The sequence below is a fragment of the Pan troglodytes genome, chromosome 2 (assembly GCF_028858775.2).
Source record: "Pan troglodytes isolate AG18354 chromosome 2, NHGRI_mPanTro3-v2.0_pri, whole genome shotgun sequence".
Classification (NCBI taxonomy): domain Eukaryota; kingdom Metazoa; phylum Chordata; class Mammalia; order Primates; family Hominidae; genus Pan; species Pan troglodytes.
Window position 1 is genome coordinate 123,708,396 of NC_086015.1, and position 20,544 is coordinate 123,728,939.

General features: G+C 44.1%; 1 protein-coding gene across 1 annotated transcript in view; it reads right to left on the reverse strand.

The window, feature by feature from the left end:
- The window catches only part of FSTL1 (follistatin like 1), a 57,349-nt gene that overhangs the window by 19,571 nt on the left and 17,234 nt on the right, over positions 1-20,544 (reverse strand). Inside the window, 1 exon segment of the mRNA NM_001244588.3 lies at positions 2,467-2,571. Within this exon segment, the coding sequence (NP_001231517.2) occupies positions 2,467-2,571 (105 nt within the window).

A 20,544-nucleotide genomic window follows, 5' to 3' on the forward strand; every position in this document is an offset into this window, starting at 1 on the left:
CACACACATGCACACACACACACACACACAGCCATTTTGTAAGGGGACTCTCCACCACCAGAGATGGTGCTTCTACCCCATCAGGGCACAGGCAGTCACAGTTCTGGCCAACTGACCCTGTCTCAGTTGCCTATGGCCCTTCATGCCTATTCTGGTCCAGGGTCATCTCTTCTATTCAGTGAAGAAAGAGACACCCTCTATAGTTTCAACGTTTGTGATCCCTCCAAAATTCATGTTGATACTTAATCCACAATGCAAAAGTATTAAGAGGTGAGGCCTTTAGGAGGTGATTAGGTCATGAGGACTCCTCCCTTGTGGATGAGGTTAAGAAGTGAATAAAACAGTCTTCCTACAGCATTTGGCCCTTTGGCCCTTCTGCCTTCTGCCATGTGAGGATGCCACATGCAAGGTGCCATCTTGGAAGTTAGAGACCAGGCCCTCACCAGACATCAAATCTGCTTGCACCTCAATCTTGTACTTCCCAGCCTCCAGAACTGTGAGAATTAAATTCTTATTGTTTATTAATTACCCAATCTCAGATATTTTGTTATAGCAGCCCAAACAAACAAAGACACCCCCCACATCAAATGAGCAGAAAGGGCGTTTTATTAAAAGCCAGAAATTTGAATTCTCTGTCACTTTGGAAAAAGTAATTTAATGTCTCAGAAGATCTAAGATCCCTTAATATTCCAACATTCAATAACACAAAACAGCCAGAGCTGAGAGCTGGGAATGTGGAGAGGCTGATAGGCAGGCAGGCAAACACACACACACACACACACACACACACTCCAATTCTTCTGGAGCCTAACTGTAAGGATCTCTTGCTTTATATACTATTGGGGGGCCACTTTGTTTTCCTCCTGATCTCAAGCCTTTGTTGTGAAGCTAGGAGTAGGGTTGCCTGGGTCTTTGTGAAGTACTACAGAGAATCATTATGGACAGGGAAATGGAACAAAGTTCATATGGCAACTAGGTTATGCTTTGGCTGCTGAAGGTGCCAAGATCACAGGCAAGCTCAGTTTCTTTGGACTTCTATGGTTTTTAAAGGGGAGAAGCAGGAAGTAAATTTAGCTCAGATCCAATAAAGAAAGGAACTGAAACAAGAAAGAGCAGATGGTAAAAAGAAGCACAGAACACTGGAAGTGGATGGCAGCCCAACCTCTCCAGTTTTAGTTGAGGATACCAAAAACACAAATTTCAGTGAACCAATATTTATTATGGAGTGCTCACTATGTGCTGGGCAATGGGCAAAACCAAATGTGGGCACTGTCTTCACAGCATCTCCTGAGACCTCAGGTTTGGTCTCAGCTCACCCACATCTAGTTGTACAATTTTTAGGATCAGGTTTCTAGATCCTAAGTCCAGGCTTATGCCACCACACTGTGGCCAGGTACACTGCCAGTGAGGACCTCCCAGAGCTAATGGATCCCCAGTAGGATCTGGCTTTTAGGTTTCTGAGTTAGAAAACTTCCTTTCCGGGGCAACAAATCAGGATCCTTAACCTGGGGACTAAATTGGTTGTATTTAATTTGCAGAAAGACGTGTTTCCAGGCTATGGGTTGTTTTGACAGAAAACAGAATGTCCAAGGTATTTATGTTCCCTTTAGTGGCAGAACTTGTCAGAATCCAGCCTACAAAAGAAGTATTTATCAAAGGCTCTCTTTGTTTTTTAAACATTAAAAAAGAAAAAAACCTGCATCTCATCTACTGTTTTTAAAAATTTGCATATCCTCTGACCTAGCAAGCCCTGGTGTCAATCAATGCTACAGAAATAAAGGCAGGGGCATATAAGGGTATTTGCACAAGGATGTTATTGGTTTTAGTGGTAAACAACCCAAAGAACCAACTGAATGTCCATCTATGGGAAAATGATTGAATAAATCTAGTTCTTTTATATTACTAAATATTATGCCACTACAATGAGTTAAATGAGTTAAAAGTATATGTGCTGATCTAGAGGGTTGTCCCTGATAAATTAATGAGTAAAGAATACAAACTGTATATATCTATATCCATATCATGATCCCATTTTTGCATAAAATAGGGGGAACCATTATGTCTACAGTAGCATATAAACCCTATGCTTATAGTAACATAGAAAAGAAAAACATGTGGAACATGTACCAAATTGTTAACGCTGGTTACTTCAGACTAAGGGATTGAAGGGTTATGGGGGAAGATTATAATTTTATGCTTGTGTAAATGTCTGTACTATTTGACTTATATAAAACAATTCTTATTTTTTAATTAAAAAATCTTATAAAGCTAAATTTTTTTAAAAGAAAAAATATCCATGCTTTAAAAATCAGGAATCTGGAATAAGAATTCCACGTTTTTCAGGGGGATGAAGAATGCTTTTATAAAGAGAATGAAATCATTGGCACTGCCTGCTGATGGGTGGCTCCGCAAGGTAGCCACATTGGCCTTGGCCACTGTCCTCTGGCTCCCGACATCAGGACTTACCTCAATGCAGAGACAGGTGGGTTCCCCTTTCTCTGTGACTGCACATTCCCGGCCGGCTCCACAAAACACATTGGCACAGATCTTGGATTTGCTCCTTAGCTCTTCCTAAAACACACAATCATAAAGGAAACCGTGTGACTGAGATGAACCCATTACGGAATGAGCCCATAATGAGATTATCTTTCAGGCTTGGGCTTTGCTCTGGAGTCATGGCTCATGGTCTTAAACAGCTAGATGTTGGGTCTTAAACAGCTGTTGGAGACGTTGCCTCCAACAGCTAGTGCCCTACTCCCAGATACTGCTTCAGCCCAGGTTCAGGTACTTCTGAGTCCCTAATATGTTTCTCAAAGAGCAAGAGTTCCTTTCTTGCATGCTTCCTTTCTTCTAAAAATGCTTGTTGAGCACCAATTTTATGCCAACGCTACGCGAAGGGATGGAGATACAAAGGACAGACCCTGTCCTCAGGAAGCTCCATGACTCTCAGAGGAAACTCACAAAGAGACATTTGGAAAACAACACAGGAAGTGCAAGAACAGGATCACCAGGGAGCTGGAGGAGAGGAAGAGGGTGAGAATTTTTCAAAGGATACTTTCTGAAGATACTAGGTCTTAACTGATTCTTAAAGGGTGAGAGGAGTCAGTCAGGCAGAAATGGAAACATTGTAGAGAACTATGACTATCTGAAGGACCCAAACCTGACTGAATGGTGTTCAAGGCATTATCATCTCAAAGGGCAAAAGAAGGATGGCTAAACCATTGGAAACGTGGATTCGCTATTTTTGCTATGGTCCCATTTAGCCCCTACCTATGTCTGCCACTGTCTTCAAGATTAAGAGGGCGAAGCTGCCTGAAAGTAGAACTATTCTCAAATCATTTGCTAGTCAGGCATTCCCCTGTTCAGACGTGTGCAGCAGAACTGACAAGGCAGGGAATGGTCTCAGTGTATGCCACCTGAGAATGTGGGGGTATTGACAGGCACTGATCTGTTGGTGGCTCATCCCTTCCCTCCCATTCACTGGTGGCAGAAAGCCAGCCCCACCTCATTCACCACTCAACCCAGGGGTAGTGGTGGTTACATGAAGGAGAATGTGATTTCCCCAGCTTCTCATCCTGACTGGCTGGGCAGGCAAAATCACGAAAGACCTCCAGACTCAAGGCTACTGGGCTAGATGCTGTGACAAAACCAACAAAGACTGCAGGAGGCACGATGGGGTCATGGGGCTGGCTGTGGTAAGGCAGGGATGGAACCAGACAGTCCACCCTCCAGGCCATGTCTACCACATTATGCAGAGAACTCACACCCACAAGTCTTGTAACAGTACAATTCTTATAGTTGGTGAATGTTTTATACTTAAGATTAGGGGAAAAAAGCAAAAAGAAAGAAGAGGCTTTCGAGCTGAGGTGCTGTATCCAATACAGCTAGTCTGCTGCCACCCAGAGGCTGCTCTGCAAACTCCAGGTTATTATTTTCTGTCCCAAGCCAGCTTGCTGGTCATGCAGGGCTCCCATTGGTCTAGAAGCCGTTCTCAGCTCACATTTCATTGGTTCACATGCTGTTGATAAACCAATTTTTTTTTGAATGTTGCTAAGGCGAATTCAAGAAAGCTAGCAGGCGGGGAAGAAAGAGGAAGTAATTCCCAGAAGTCTGCGGGGATTGGAGAGCTTTTGTTTTCCTAAACAGAGAGTGGAGATAAAAATCAAGGATATTCTCCAGGCAGGGCCCTCTTGTGGAAACTGTGCCTGACAATGTAAGGCAACACGAAAAAGGAAGAGGAAAAGGTTTTTGCTGACGAGTTGTAAAAAACCTCAGATATGTTTACCTTTTCCTCTCCCAAAAAAACGACACCCTAGCCAAGGGATTCAGACAAATACGCACCCTCCTGTTGGTGTGTCCCATGAGTTATGGACACACAAATGCATAAAAAAGCATGCTCAGACACATGCCTGCACTCAAAGACACCCGCACACAGCTCCACAGGCAAACACCCACAAACCTCCACTCACTAGTCTCTGTCCTTAACTAGTAATTTTCATTCTTTAAGGCTCACATGTCCTCATCTATAAAGTAGGGGTAAATGCCAACCCTGCCCTGCGGAGATTCAGTGAGATACATGTGGAAGTACCAACTGTAAAACAAGCTGCATATGAAACCTGTTATTCATGGGAATGCCTTATAGAGCTACTTGCAGAAAAGCCTGTGGCATGTATGGAACCTCCTTTTAACTTACATTGTTGTTTTTAGTAAGTATTAAAAATGGATTGAATTAAACCAAGTCATTTTTCAGGAATAGTTCTCAAAAATCCATTTGAAGAAACAGATAACTTTTGAGTTATAACAACTAATATTTGAATAGTACAATTTACAAAATGTTTTCATACACATGATTTTGTCTTATAGGGAAACCCTGCAAGAATAGGTATATTATTATAAACCCTATTCCATAGATGAGGAAATTGAAGACCAGAAAGGTCAGATAACTTGCCCAAGTTTCCAAAGCTAGAAATGAGAGGAGCTAGGATTCCAACTCGTATCTTCAACCACTGATAACTAAACTCCCATTTATAAATATCCGGCATCCTACTAAGTTATTTTTATTATATGTGATTTAAGCTCTTCAATAACTCCCTAAGTTAGACATCATTACTAGCCCCATTTCACAGGTGAGAGAGCGGAGGCTTAAATAACTAGAAAGTGGCAGGGCTAGAATTCTGCCCAATCAAAGGGAAAGCAGTTTATATTTGATTTATTTTCATATCCAGATGACGTAAGGAAATTATGATGGGGGTGTGAGTTGCATAATTAGCAAGTGTCGGGAGAATGTGCGTTAAGAGTGCGTCAGAGATTTAGGTTTAAATTACCCACATCCCACCTCTATTCCTTACTTGCTGGTCGTGGGCCAGGTGCTCTCTTTAAACCTCAGCTTCCTCATGTGAAAACTGGGAGTACTGATTCTTAGAGGGTTGTTGTGAGGATTAAACGGGATGTACTGCAGGCAGCACAGTGCCTGCCACACAACTGAAAGTGGCTATTACTACAGTGGGCAATTTATTTTCAGACAACTTTCCCACTGAGATGCTGTCACTACCACCTTGGGCTGTCATGTCCCCATTTTTCCCTGTCCTCCCTTGCACTGCAGTGATAATAGAGAACAGAAGGACTCACTGAATGGAAAAAACAAAAGGCCCGTTTGAAGAGCACACAGAGAAGGGGGGAGCCACTAGTTACACAATCATTCCTCTTTGCAGGTGACACGTCTGTCAATAGGTGGCAATCTCTCTCTGTCTTGCACAGCCCAGCACTGCAATGCAGAAGCGCAGTGTTGGCTCCTGCAGCTCCACCCAGCTCTGTCCTTGGAACAAGAAGTGGTGCAGGAGGTGGAAGAATAGGGTGGCTGCCCCAAAAACATGGGTAGGGGGATCTACCAAGGTGGGGGAGGTCTCACCTGCAGCCTCATAGCCCTCCCCAGTGATCCCCATTCACAGGCATGCTTTGATGCAGAAATCAACAATGAAGAAAATTTTCTCCAGAGAGATAGCCTTTGTGCCATTGAAAGCCCTTCTCCAAGCCTCATCTTCTCTGGGAGTGGGAGTGTCAGATGCATCCCTGAGGTGCCTAGAAAGTTGCTTAGCGTGGTGGGTAGTCTTACCCATCTACTGAGAAACTGATTCTGAGTGGGGGAAAAGAACACCTTGAGAGGGGTTGAACATGCTCATGGGTTCAACCCCTCTCATGGTGAGGAAGAGGGAGATGAAGCAGGGTGGCAGGTGATGATGGGGAGAGGGGTGGCGCTCGATGGCTGACCTGAGGGGCTCTCCACAGCGACTATGAGAAGTGAGAACCTTGGAAGGTTTGGGATTGGGTAGGTAACATGATGGATATGGTGCTTTGGAATGTTAATTTGTGTTGGGTCCTTTCTGAAATTCTGATTCAAAGTGCAAGGCAGCCTGGATGGAGAGAGGCTGCAAGCAGGAAAACCGGCCAGGTTTAAGACTGTAATCTAGTTGGGGATGACAAGGGCCTAGGACCCAAGGCCAATGTTAATTTTAGCACCTTCAGCTGAGTGAGGCTCTGCAGATATCTCTGTCCTCACAACCTCTGTGCAGGTCTCTGTATTTTTAGTCCCATGTAACAGATGCAGAGGCATCGGAGAGTCAGGAAAGCTCTGTGACGCATGGAGGCCACATAACTAGTGAGAGCTGACTCAGGAACAGAACAAAGGCCAGTCTGACTCCAGAGCCTCAAGGTTCCCTCTTGGGGTACAATCAAGGCAGTGAGCTTTGGGGAGTGGGGACAGTTCCAAGGGCTGGCACAGGGTGAGGTCACAAGGTACAATGCAGTTCTTGCAAATAGAAGTGTTTGTTCTACCACTGTAATGATTTTAGGAATGAGGTCCCAAAGCAGTATGAGGACTTCGTGTATGCGTAGATAACCACATTGGCACATGGATGTTTTCTAGGAGTATGAGGTCACAGGCAGGTCCAATATCACAAAAGTATGAACCTATAAGTCTAAATGTACCTGTGAGAATGTAATTGATTTGAGTGGGGGTAGAGGGTGTGTTTTGGAAGTGTGGACACTCAGATATATTGATAAAAATCAGCAAAATATCTGCCTGCAATGGAGAAACATCAGATTTCTAGCTTTATCCTTCTGCATCATCTTCCTGACCAGTCTCCGTGTTGTTTTCATTTCGTGTGTTGCAAGCCAAGCTCTGGAGATTTGGTCTTATTAATTTTCACATTGCAAACTCCCTTTGGTAGAAGACAGACTGGGAACATTCCTGACTTTTTACTAGATAGAAAGTATCTGAGCAACGGTCAGCCATTGAATGGCAATATTCATACTTGCACAGCAATTTTGGTTGATCTATAATTTTTACTGTCATTTTTGATTCTTTTTAGATAGGCAGGCAGGGGATACCTCTGAGGCCCTTCTAGATTTAAGATCCTATGGTGAAAATAAAACTGAGGCTCACAGCTACATGTGACTGGTCCAAGATCTCACAGTTGTAGAATTGAGGCCTGGCCTCAATTAAAGTCTCCAGACTTTAATCCCAGCCTCTTTCCACTAAACCACTCTACCTCTTTACAAATCAAAGCCAGGAAATGTCTTGAATCCAAGGTCTTAAAAAATGGAAATGATTTTTGCAATCAAAAAAGATCTTTGCAAGCAAATAGAGAAGCAAGTTATTTGCAAAACCACCAGTAGAGGTGATCGTGCATCTGAGTCTCTGGGCCAACCAGAATTAAGTCTGAACATAAAATACACGTTGAATGTTTAAAAAAAAAGTCTTCTGAAGTAAAATAATTTCTGGAAGAACAGTGTGCTTTGGCAGGAAAGGAAAATTATAAGCAAAGCCATAAAACTGTCAGTTTAATATACCATCATTTCACTAACATGAAGTGGGCCGGCTCTGTCCCCTCCATTCTTTTCCCCCTTCCAACTCTTTTAAAAAAGAACAGCTCTACTTATGCCAAGGTGGAATTTTGGCTCTACTTGCCACTATTCTGCGACAGAGTGGCTTTGTTGACGTGAGAAAGGCTCTCTTTGCTTTGCCAGAATTAGTCATGGAAACTTCACAGGAACACCAGGGCCCCTCAGATATACACAGAATACCATGGAGCTGGGGACAAAGGAATTCACAGAACTGGGGAGAGCAGGGGGAGGTCTGCAGTGGGGCATATGGGGTGAGATGCTGGTTGCTCCCAGGCAGCTCTTCTGGAACCCAGTAGCACAGGCCTGAGAAAAGCAGAGAGAAAGAGCAAAACCGCTTCAGGACCTTGAAACCTTGCTGGAATATCTCATGACCTTGTTCAAGTCTCTCTTTTTTTCTGGAAAGAAATGTGTTGGTACATCCTACATATGCTATGGACAGAGGAGGAGGGACTGGTGATTTCTAGCAGTGGTTCTGATGTGTGTGGCAGGGGGCACTGCATGTGTGCAGTCCCTGCTATAAGTTTCCCTTCCTTATATGTGCTCACAATCAGTCCCTCATCTCAAGGTTAATGCACTAGGGCCAAACCCTGGTTTTGTGGGGCCTGAAGCTTAAATGGTTTAGGGAGGGCTCTATAAGAAAAAAGAATATACAACTATAAATGCAAATTGGGTAAATGGCCTTGCAAGACCCTTGCAAATAAAAGGTCTGAAATCAAAGCTTAATTAGCTTCATGGTAATCCAACTCCCCATTTGCCCTATTATTTTCTTCATAAACAAAATCTTTCCAATAATGGCTTTTGGGTCCTTAATCTATTAGAGAGAGTCCTATTCAATATTTGATGCACATATGGCTTATCTCAAGTAGACTCTAAGAGCCTTGCACACTTCAGCTTCCCACAGACCCACCACACTGTACTGCCTGAGAAAATGCTCAACAAATGGTTTGTATATTAAATGTCATTTGGGGGTACAAAGTTTCGGTTATGCAAGATGAGTAATTTTTGGAGATCTAATGTACAGCATGGCAATGATAGTTAATAATACTGTTTGTATACTTTTAATTTGCTAAGAGGATAGATCATAAATTAAATTTTCTCAACATGCACACACACAAAATGGTAACTATGTAGAGGTAGTGAATATGTTAATTAGCTTGATTATGGTGAACATTTCACCATATATATGAATATTAAAACATTAAAACATTTGTACACCTTAAATATATGCAATTTTTATATGTCAGTGATAATAAAGCTGCTTAAAAATAAACAAAAATTATTTTAAAATGTCATTTACAGTCTCTTCAGGTTAGTGCAGCAGCCAACAGTGGCACTTGGGATGTTTCTGGGTCAGTATGGCCGGGCTCCATGACATCCAGATAAGAGATATATCACCTGACGAAGATTAGCTTTAAGATTTAAAAAAATCTATTATGAAGCTGTCAATCAATAATTTTTTTTTTTTTTTTGAGATGGAGTCTCGCTCTGGTGCCAAGGCTGGAGTGCAGTGGCACAATCTCAGCTCACTGTAACTTCCGCCTCCCGGGTTCAAGCGATTCTCCTGCCTCAGCCTCCCCAGTAGCTGAGATTACAGGCACACGCCCCCATGCCTGGCCAATTTTTGTATTTTTAGTGGAGATGGGGTTTCACCATGTTGGCCAGGCTGGTCTCGAATTCCTGATTGCAAGTGATCCACCTGCCTCGGCCTTCCGAAGTGCCGGGATTACAAGCCTAAGCCACTGTGCCCGGTCAATCAAGAATTATTTAATTACCCTTTGATTAATTTCTATGTTTAGCCTCTATTACAGCTTATGGGATATAACATGTTCCTTTTACTACTCATTGCGTATTGTGTGCCTGGAAATTACTATATTCAAATTTCAAATGGGACAGTGATGTTTACCTCCACCGTTTTCTTTATTATTTTACAGATTCTGTCACATTCTCTATGTGTCTTTTCAGACTGAAGAATCTAGGTTGGCTCAGGCCACCTTCACACGGAAGCCTCTCTCCTTCACTGCTGCTCACATGTCATCTCTGGAATGCCTCATGCTGCCTATGCTTAGAGCTTTCTTGAGGTGGCCCAGACACAGCATAGCACACTAGATGCTTGGTTTCTATAGAATGATCGGTTCCTGTGTTCTGCAATGGTCTTGTCTAGTCATAGCAGAAGTATAGCAGTATAGTAAGCACTTTCAGACTTAGAAACATGTTAGGCCTGTTCATATAGGGCTGAAAATCATCTCACAAATATCTGTGAGGCTCAGGGATTCATCCCTGTTTGCACTGAGGAGACTGTGACTTCAAGAGCTGGGCCATGACTGAGGTAAGAGTCAGACCCAGGTGGCTCCAATTCCGGTACTTAAGAGAGGTGCTTCTGTTCTCATGGTCCACAGTGATGAGTTGGAGAGTCTCCCCTGTGACATACCACACCGCCTTCTCAACACAGGAACACCCAGTGACTCCACTGCTACTGACAGGGTCTTTCGGGCTCCCTATTACGAAAGCAACACTCCTCAGAGTGATTCCTAGGAGTTCCCAAGATATCTTGTCACTCTTCCTAAAAAATGTTTTTGTAAGGCTGCCACTAGTTTCATAATTTCACCCTTCGGTTTCTTAGGAAAGTCCAAGTGGAAGTTTCTAATACAGACCATTTATCTGCCCTGAATTAGCTTGTTAGGTTTGAATATGGTTCTTATTTTCTCCTCTCCAATTGTCTACCTAAGACTTGTCCACTTTGAAGGCCAATGTAGAGAGTATAAATCCTCCAGTCTTCTTCAGTAATGGCCAAGGAAAATGATTTAAACCCATCAAAATGCTATTTGATGAATGCCTATAACAGCAAAACAAAAAAAGAGAACGGTCTGTAATGAGCATGGCGCAAGCTCCGTGGCATAAACCCAAAAGGGAGGCCTGGGTGCAGTGGCTCAAGCCTGTCATTCCAGCACTTTGGGAGGTCGAGGTGGGAGGATTACTTGAACCCAGGAGTTCCAGACCAGCCTGGGCAACATGGCAAAACCCCGTCTCTACAAAAAATAAGATTAGTTGGGCGTGGTGGCATGGGCATATAGTCGCAGCTACTCAGGAGGCTGAGGTGGGAAGATTGCTTGAGCCCAGGAGTTTGAGGCTGCAGTGAGCTAGGATCATGCCACTGCACTCCAGCCTGGGTGACAGAGTGAGACCCTGTCTCTAAAAATAACAACAAAAAACCCAAAAAGGAGCAGAGGATGTGGCTGCCCCCACCACAGGAGTGTCTAACCTAGTTGAGCTGATGAAACAAGAATACAGGCCAATGCAGTCCTAAGTAATGGGGCCGACTCCAGGAGATGGGACTTCATAGAAGAGATGGGACTTGAGCCGAGCTCTTAAGAAAGGTAGGATGTGGATGGAAAATCTATAGGTTTTTGAGCAGGAGAGCGTTAAGAAAAACACTTGAACAGTGGCACATGGCAAGAAATGGGTAAGGCGGAATTGGGGGCAGGCAGAAGGATATCAGTTGGAACAGGCCTGGGGTGATGACAGTTGCATCTACACTAGTGGTGGCATGGTTATAGAAGGAAGGGATCCAAGAGAAATCTCTACAGAATAACGAGGTCTGGCAACATCCTGAAGAGAGAGAGGAAGGAGAGAGTCTGGGGGGCTGCCAGATCTTTGGCTTCTAGGGCCTGGAGGGTTGGTTGTGTGTCTCTATCAGAGATGAAGCCTGGGAAAGGTGTCCCATAAGGGTGGGGTGGGCAATGATGAGTCAGTTATGGACATGTGTCTCAAGGGACAGTGAAACATCCCACCGACAGCTGCCAATATTGGCTAAAGATGCATATCTGGGCGTCACCTGTGTAGGGGTGAGAAATGGAGGCAGAGGAACAAATGAGCTCAGGAGGAAAAGGTGGGCATGGAAGGCTGAGGGCGGCTAGGGCGTGGAAGGAAAAGGGGGAGCACAGACAGCAGGAAGAACAGCCCACAAGGGGTCTCTGTGCAAATCAGAAAAGGCACCTTTCTCTCCAGGAGATGCAGCACATGGCCAGGGTATGCGGCTTGGCTAGCAGAGCGTAGTTTGGATTTCAGCCCCTGTCAGCTCCTCATGCAGTCAACAGCCTGCACAATGGTATGAGAACTCTGACAGCAAAGCAGCCGAGAGTAGAGTAGGAGCATTCAGAGAACTGGGAGGAAAACCAGGAAGCCCAGAGAGCTCCCAGAAATGGATGATGAATGCCATGTAAGAGAAATGATTTGGCAAATGTCGGGATAAAACAGCCAAAAAAAAAAAAAAAAAAAGCTTTTAAACTTCTGCTGAAACCTGAACTAGTAACCTGGAGTGTAAGCCAGGCAGAGGCAGTGATGTCCTGTGTAAGAAGAATTAATGCAGGAGGACTGAAATGGGCCCTGGATATATCTCTGCCTCTAACATATGGTGTGACATGGGGCAAGGTGCTTGACCTCTCTGGGCCTCAGTTTCCTCAGCTATAAAATGCAGAGGTTATAGATGATGCCTAAGTCCCTTAAGCTGTAAGAATTCTATTAATTAGAAAGCTCAGGAATTTACCACTTCAGATGTTCCTGAATATCAAACTTCACTCTCCCAAGGAAGCTAACCTAAATGGCCAAACTAAAGAAAGTGGTTATGTATACAGTCACATGAGGGTGTTGCTAGGTTCTGAAGGGGGGATTAAAGTTGGCTCTCATAGTCAAAGGATTCTCATAAGCAATGCCTTTTCATTCCCTCCCAGATCATGGCAGAGGGAATCAGGGAAGCAGTAATGGAACCCCAACTGAGTGTCCTGATTTTGCTTCTAGTGAACTGGGTGGAACCCTCTACTCCCCTAGAATACTATGAATAAATTTTTTATTCTACTTGCATTTGCCTTGCAAGGAGAAAAGGGAAGAAAAGAAAGGAGAGAAAGGCTAAAGGAAATTCACATGCGATTCACAATTCTTCATTCCTGCCAAGAACCTGTCACTGAAGTATGTCTGGGGCTGCCAGGGCTCACATTTACTCAGCATTCATGCTCTAATTATTTCCACATGTAGTTCAAGGAAAATGGTTGATCAAAAGTTAAAAAAAAAAATCCCACACACCTAAATCCCAGTACCTTCAAATGAAAGAAGGGAGAAAGCTCTAGGGCAGCTGTGGGAAAATTCTCAAGACAGGCAGTTTTAGAAGCATCCCCTGCAGTGCCTGCCACATCTGGGCCAACATCCCTACACATTCCCATCCCTCCATCCCGTGCAAGCCCACCCTCCACCCACCCCCAGCTTCCCAAGCCCTGAACCCATTAGGATTTGCATTCTTTGGAGTTCCAAGTGGAATGTAGGATTTATTCCCCTGATATGGTGGAAGGCAGATGAGATGGATATCGCCTAAGAGGTATCTAGTTCTCCACTCCACCCATTTTTGCCTTGGGTGCCACTGAATTTAAGTAGTCCCTGGGTGGTTCCTGATACCACAGACCTGCTGGGAATAGAATCCACTATGGCAGAGAGCTTGCTTCCCTGAGCTGGAACAGTACCCCCATCACTTCTGTGGCTGCTTTCCATTACCCCAATTTGCACATGATTCCCCCTAAACCTGCAAGCCAAGCCACTATTCTCGACGGTGGTCCACATGCCCTGGCACTGAGTTGGATGCCCGACACTGTCACCTACTGCCTTCTACCTGGGCACTGTTAACAAAGTCTTTGGCATATGGCACAGGGCGTTTTTCCTCTCTCCTGGGTGACTTCATTGTTCATGTAGCCTCGAGATCTGTGGGCTCCTCACTTCGAGCAACCCTCCACTTCTTAGGGACCCTGGATACTGAGAGCTTTGGGAAGTGTCTGTGAGCAGAGCAGGTAGCCACAGCAGATTTAAGCTGTAAGTGGACTAAAATTAAAAAAAAGGGTCTAGGGCTCCCAAGGCTCTATGTTTTGAAATGAGAACTCATTAGCCTTTGAAAATGTCAGCATGATGAGGAATTGTCAGATGCTTCTTTAACCTTCAGATGGGCAGAGAATGTCCCACAAGACCACCTAAAAAAATAATGTCACCATCTGGGAAGTCTGATTTGTTGTCTGGCTTGCCCAAATTCTCCCTGTCCTTCAAGGCTTGGGTCAAGTTACACCACTCCATCCTCAGTGACCTTTTACTTTCTACTGGTATGAATTCCCCCTTCCTTCTCTGAACTTTGATTCCTCTTTGTATGAACTCATTTTGATCATTTATTTTTTTAAAAACAGAACCGATTGTGTGGATTTTGTCTTTCTGGCTGAACTACAAGCTCCTAGAGGACAAAGATTCTGTCTGTCCATCCTTTTGTAGGACCTAGCATACCTTGTGCCACTCCATTAACCTTTGTTGAAAGCAAAAAAAGGTGGATTGAACCACACTGCCCTGGGGACTTGGGATAGGGACAGAGAGGAACAACACCTGTGCCAACTCCTTTCCTGGGGCTGCTCCCTCCCAGAACTGGTCTTCTTTGAGGAAATACCCTAAAGACCCTGCCCTCCGCCACCAGGCCATATATATTCAGCCTGGAATTTCACTAATTAGAGATTGTGTTAGGCCCACAGAAAGACATTGAAGAGTGTGTTTGTGCATGTGTGTGCATGCATATGTGTGTTAATGAGGTAGAAGAGCAACGGAGGACTAAAATGGCTTTCAGTCATTTCCTTTGTCCACAGTTTAAATATATAACCTAACTGAGACATGCCGAGAGAATGAGAATTTGGTGAAGAGGAAGATAAGGTAATGTGGGAATGTGGGGTATCTCAGAGCAAAGCAAAATTGGGTGAGATTTCTGAGTATAGGGTAGGGGCAGCCAAAGAGCTGCCTGATACCTTGGGGGCCTATACTAGGCGGAAGTAGAGATGAAGAGAAGCAAGTGAGAAGGCAGGAGAAACTGTGGAAATGGGCTTACTATCTGAGGCCAGTGCTTTGCGTGAACTCTTCTGAGGAACCCTGCCCTTACACTGTCTTCTGAGGTAGAGGGAGACAGACTGGCCAACATTTCTAGACCAGGAAAAAAGCTTCTTGCCTTGCTCTACCCCTCCTCCACTCCCAAAATATTCTGGGGATCTCTAACTACTCCCCTCTGTCTCATCCACTAGGCTGACCTTGCAGTGGGCTGGAATACACTGAAACACGAGTTGCCGGGACAGCAAAGCCTTAGGTGTGCCCACGTGGTTTATCTCCCCTTGGACTGGGCACATTAATAGGAACTGTGATGCCCAACCAAGAGGTGAGACCATCTGATACAATGGTGGAGGCTGGGGGGATAGTAGGGATGTCAGGGTTGACTGAAACAAAATGGATCTGGGAGACCCAGCATAGCCAAGTAGCACCAGTCTCCACTTTAAAAACAAGGACAGGCCGGGCACAGTGGCTCACACCTGTAATCCCAGCCCTTTGGGAGGCCTAGGCAGGTGGATCACTTGAGGACAGAAGTTTGAGACCAGCCTGGCCAACATGGTGAAACCCCCCTCTCCATTAAAAATACAAAAATTAGCTGGATGTGGTGACTTGCACCTGTAATTCCAGCTACTCTGGAGGCTGAGGCACGAGAATCGCTTGAACCTGGAAGGCGGAGGTTGCAATGAGCCTAGATCGCACCACTGTCCTCCAGCCTGGGTAACGGAGTGAGACTCTGTCTCAGACAAAAAACAAACAGCAACAACAACAACAACAACAAAAAAAACAGGGACAAAGTCCTGGGAATCTCTGGGGGTAATGTGGCTGCAAAGCAGTTAAGGTTCCAGCATCCTGGCAATTATTCTCTAGCCTAAGGATGCAGACAGGGTTAAAACCCAGCAAGAAACTCAAAGCTAAATGAAGTCTCCATATGTGTGGCTCAGTAGGGTTCTAGGAGAAGCAGACAGATGTAATTAGAAGTTCTCAGACATTGTGTTGCCACAGCAACTGCTGGCCAGGAAGAAAGTGGGGAAAACCTGGAGTCCGAGGAATACAGTCCTCCAAGGAAATGCCAGTGGTGTTCATCATGCTTGGGCTTCATGGCTGGCTCCTCCAGCTTGCCCACGCCCAGGCTCTAGAAGGCCCTCTCCCTCAAATTCCTCCTAATCCCCATTCCCACCCCTGGAGCAATTTCAAATGCACATCAAGGGCTCCCTTCAGAGGGCATCCAAAGGAAGGAATGAGGAACTCTCAGAGGAGAGTTTGTGCTGAAGAGTAATCTCTGGTCTCTGGGGCTTTCTGGAGCTGAGTGAGGATCAGTGAGGGAGGCTGCAAGTTTAATTTATGCATCACTCTGGAGCACCCATGAGTGTGGCCTTCAGCCATATATTTTGTCATCCAAATGGGGACATTTGAGAGTTAAAGGAAACCTTTTAAACAGACACACTTGGACAACAGGCCTGAACTGTGACACATGGTCACCTTAATTACTAGGCTGCCTATGGGATGGGAAAATTTGTGGTTTTTATTTTAGAGAGTGAGGATGCTAACCTGGTATCTATGGGCCCCCAGAAACCCACCCATAAATTTTGGGACTGGATTTTCAAGGAGACATGAATTTTTCAATACTCAAAAGACCCAAACCCAATTAACCTAGGAAAGACAAACCCTAATTTACTGCTCTGGGCATGAACTGCCTTTTGTAGCCTTAATCTCCCTTGATTCAACAGCCACAGGAGGATTTTCGAGGGTTCTGCTGCTGGGAAGCTGGGGAGCCTCAGCAGATGGGACCATCTTTGCTTCTAAGTCTTGATCATTACAAATCCTTCCAACTACTCCTCTAAAGAGACAATCATTCATTTCACACTTTGTCACCTAAGGGAGATAGTTCCCTATTCACTGTTTACAGCAATAAAGTGGTCAGTGGAGTGGGATCATTCCACAGCAGTGAGACCTAATATATCTGCCCCTGAAGGGGAGTGGTTTCCAGGAGTGCATTCTTACACATTCTTTAACATCTGAACTGAAAACAGTGGCACAGGGACCCTGTAGTCATGAAATCAGGGAAAGATCAGGCTCTCCCAGAGCACCAGCAGAAATGACTATGTTTTAGGCATAAGCTAGCCAGCCTAGATATTATGAGCATGTGGTTCAGCCGCAGGCTCAGTTACAAAATTGTAGGATGTTTAAAGGGTAAGGCCCACCCAGAGTGTGTCTCCTAGAATTTTCTCAGAGACTTTGGGAATCACAGCCATCTGGTAGGAGTTCCTGACAGTTAGTCATTGACTCAGGCTGGTGGTGACCCTCTTCTCAACCCTGGTTTAAGGCTGGGAGTCCCTGGGCCAACATGCCTAATTTATTGCACCTATTACTCAGACAGGTCCTGAAAAGTAGAGCACAAGTTTCTGAGCTGAGTTTGGAACTTCTCAAGATTTCTGGGGTGGTCAGGAGGGGCTCCTTAAAACCTGTAAGCATCAATTTTAACACCATTGTTCTCTACTAGGCATGGGTGTCAGGAAGTTCTGGCACCCTCTACAGGTCCCCTGGATTTTAATAGTCCAGTTTAGAGGAATGTTAATCTTTGTGGAACAAACTAAGAACTACATAAAATCAGTTCCTTTGAAAAGAAAAGCAACAATCCAAACACAAATTAATCTGCATTTCCTTATCAATATCTAACATGGAAATAGATGAAATCTATAAGTAATATACAGGACAATCAAAAACATACCAAACATCATGCCAAGTGCCAGGGGCTCAAGGAAGAGTAAAGCACAGTCTGTGTCTCTAAGGAGCTTGTAGCTTAGGTGAGAAGCTAGGGGAATGAATATATGCAATTTTAAATAACAGAACAACACAATCTAATAAGAGATAACTCAAGACAATGTGTGGCTATGGTTAAGTGACAACTGTCTAGAGCAGTGCTGTCCAACAGAAATAGAATACCCATCTCATAGAGAATTTAAAATTTTCTAGTAGGTACATTTTTTTTTGAGACGAAGTCTCAATCTATTGCCCATGCTGGAGTGCAGTGGCATGATCTCAGCTCACTGCAAACTCCGCCTCCTGGGTTCAAGCAATTCTCCTTCCTCAATCTGCTGAGTACCTGGGATTATAGGTGCCTGCCACCATGCCCGGACAATTTTTGTGTTTTTATTAGAGACAGGGTTTCACCATGTTGGCCAGGCTGTTCTTGAACTCCGGACCTCAAGTGATGCACCATCTCGGTCTCCCAAAGTGCTGGGATTATAGTTGTGAGCCACCGCACCCGGCCTCTGGAAGGTACCTTTTAAAAACTCAAAAGAAATAAGGTGAAATTAAGTGTAATCACTTATTTTAAGAAAATATATCCAAAATATTACCATCTCAACATGTAATCAATAATATGGAGATATTTTAGACTTTTTTCATACTAAGACTTTGGAATCTGGTATGTCTTTTACACTTACAGTACATCTAAATTGGACTAGCCACGTTTCAAGTGCTCAATAGCCACTGCAGCTAGTAGCTATTGGCATTGAACAGCACAGTTCTAAACAGTTATGGCTGGATGCGGTGGCTCACGCCTGTTATCCCAGCACTTTGGGAGGCCAAGGCGAGACGATTCCTTGAGGCCAGGAGTTTGAGACCAGCCTGGGCAATATAGCAAGATCCTGTCTCTTAAAAAAAAAAGAAAAAGAAAAAAGGAAATAAAAATAGTTCTGAGTTCTGACCTCACTGCATCGGAGGAGGGGGGTTTGAGGAGAAAGAGGACCTTCTTTAACTTGGAATACTTTTCAAGTGGTGTATAACTGAAGTCAATAGAGATTATCTGAACATACAGGCAAGGCAGCATGTCAGGCTGCATCTGGGACCAGGATACTGAGTAATGAGGACCTAGTCCTTCAAAAATGGGCAGGCGTCCTGGGCACTTAGGCTGAATTCTGGCTGTTTTCAATGCCTGTGGACAAGTCATTTCACCCTTCTGGTCTCCTCTATAAGAAAGGTAAAATGTTTGGTACTTCCTCTCTGTAAGACTTTTTATGGCTTAGCTCAGAAACAATGACAAAAGGGCTAATTAAGCTGTACATATTTGGAGCCTTCTCTTAGCTAAATATGCTTTTTTGGGGGCATACAAATCCATGGACAAATTTGGCAATGAGATAGATATATCTTTTCAAAACCTTTTTAAAAAATTTTCTTGGCTTGACTGCTACACTCTCTTACTGCCAGCTTTCAATATTACACACACACAAACACAGTTTCAGTGCCTTGAGATTAAAGTCAATGAAAACATGCACATTCTATTCTTCTTGAGACATTCCTGCCTTGCATTCTTTCCTTGAAGCAGTTGGGATGTCACAGCTGGGGGGAAGGAGCTGTAAAACCTACTTATGCTGGCCAATCAGGCCTTGGCTGACAGGAGGCCCACCAATGAGGGACTGCCAGGTATTCCGTTCCACCGCAACAAATTCCCCCCTATTTTTTCAGAAATTAAAACCCTCCGAGACCCTCAAGCTGTACACAATGCACAAAGACCTCCTTTTTTGTTCATTCTGTTTTTCCCCAAGGACTGCATTAGAAACTCTACACAAAAATGTACTAGCTTAGTTGCTATGGATAGATTATCATTTGTGGTAAAAACACTTCCAAGTATCATGTAACAATATTGTTCTCACAGCTCTGGTATCCTTCATTTTAACTGTGTAAACACTGGAGAAATGCCACATATTTAACTGTTTGGGGTCACCCTGAGGAACTCCCAACTCCACTGAAAAATGAAGAAGTATGCTATGGTAAGTCCGGGAACTCTGACTTAAGGAGTTAAGGCCACAGGTAAGTAGAGGTGGTTGGCCCCCGGGGACTTCACTCAATGCTGACCACTGTGTTAGCGGTGGAACGTTCCCCAGAATGAGACTTCGCCTCTGAGATCTTAATGTGCAAATCCAGTGACACTGAATGCCTTTTGCTTTGTTTTATCCATACTGGAAACATCACAGTTGCCATTCAAATGAAACCAGAGAGAGAGAGTAACAGCAGGAAGGATCCAAAAAAGTAAAGGTTTCAGCAAAAGGTGAGGTCCAAAGACAAAGGTGACTAGTGACTATGGGCAAAGAATTACCAACAACAGAATTTAATGCTTTATTTCATATTCTTTGGGACATTAGCTTCCTCTGGGAATGGTGCCAAGTTATATTAAAATTGCTGATCATGGAAGGAAAGAATAAAAATATTTACTATTCAGCTAGCCTCTGCTTAACTTCCAACTTCACCTGGGACTGAGAGACTTAGAATCCAGGTGTCTGATTAAGCAAGCCCAGCACTACTATCATGTCCAAGATTAAGCAAACTGTTGACAGGCAAGTGCTGTCAACCATCTTCCCAGATGCACAATATTCTTGCAAAATACGGCACAGAGATGACTATCATTAAGATATAAAGATTGTAGGCACCTCTTCGTATTACATATGAGACATTTGGCCTTATTAATCCATTTAGCTAGTGGATTAATTCAACAAATATTTACTAAGCATCTACTATACACTAAGCGCAACTGGTTCTAGGTATTAGAGATCCATTGCAGAATGAGACAGACAAAGCCCTATTCTAAAGGAGTACATGCTCTAGAGGGAGGAAGGTGAATAAACAAACAAAAATAACAAGTTCATTTCAGCCTGTGATCAGTAAGTTTAGAGGAAAATAGAGTATGTATGACAGAACCCTGGGAGAGAGGGCACCACTTAGATTGAGTGGTCAGGGAATGCTTTCTTGAGCTTGACC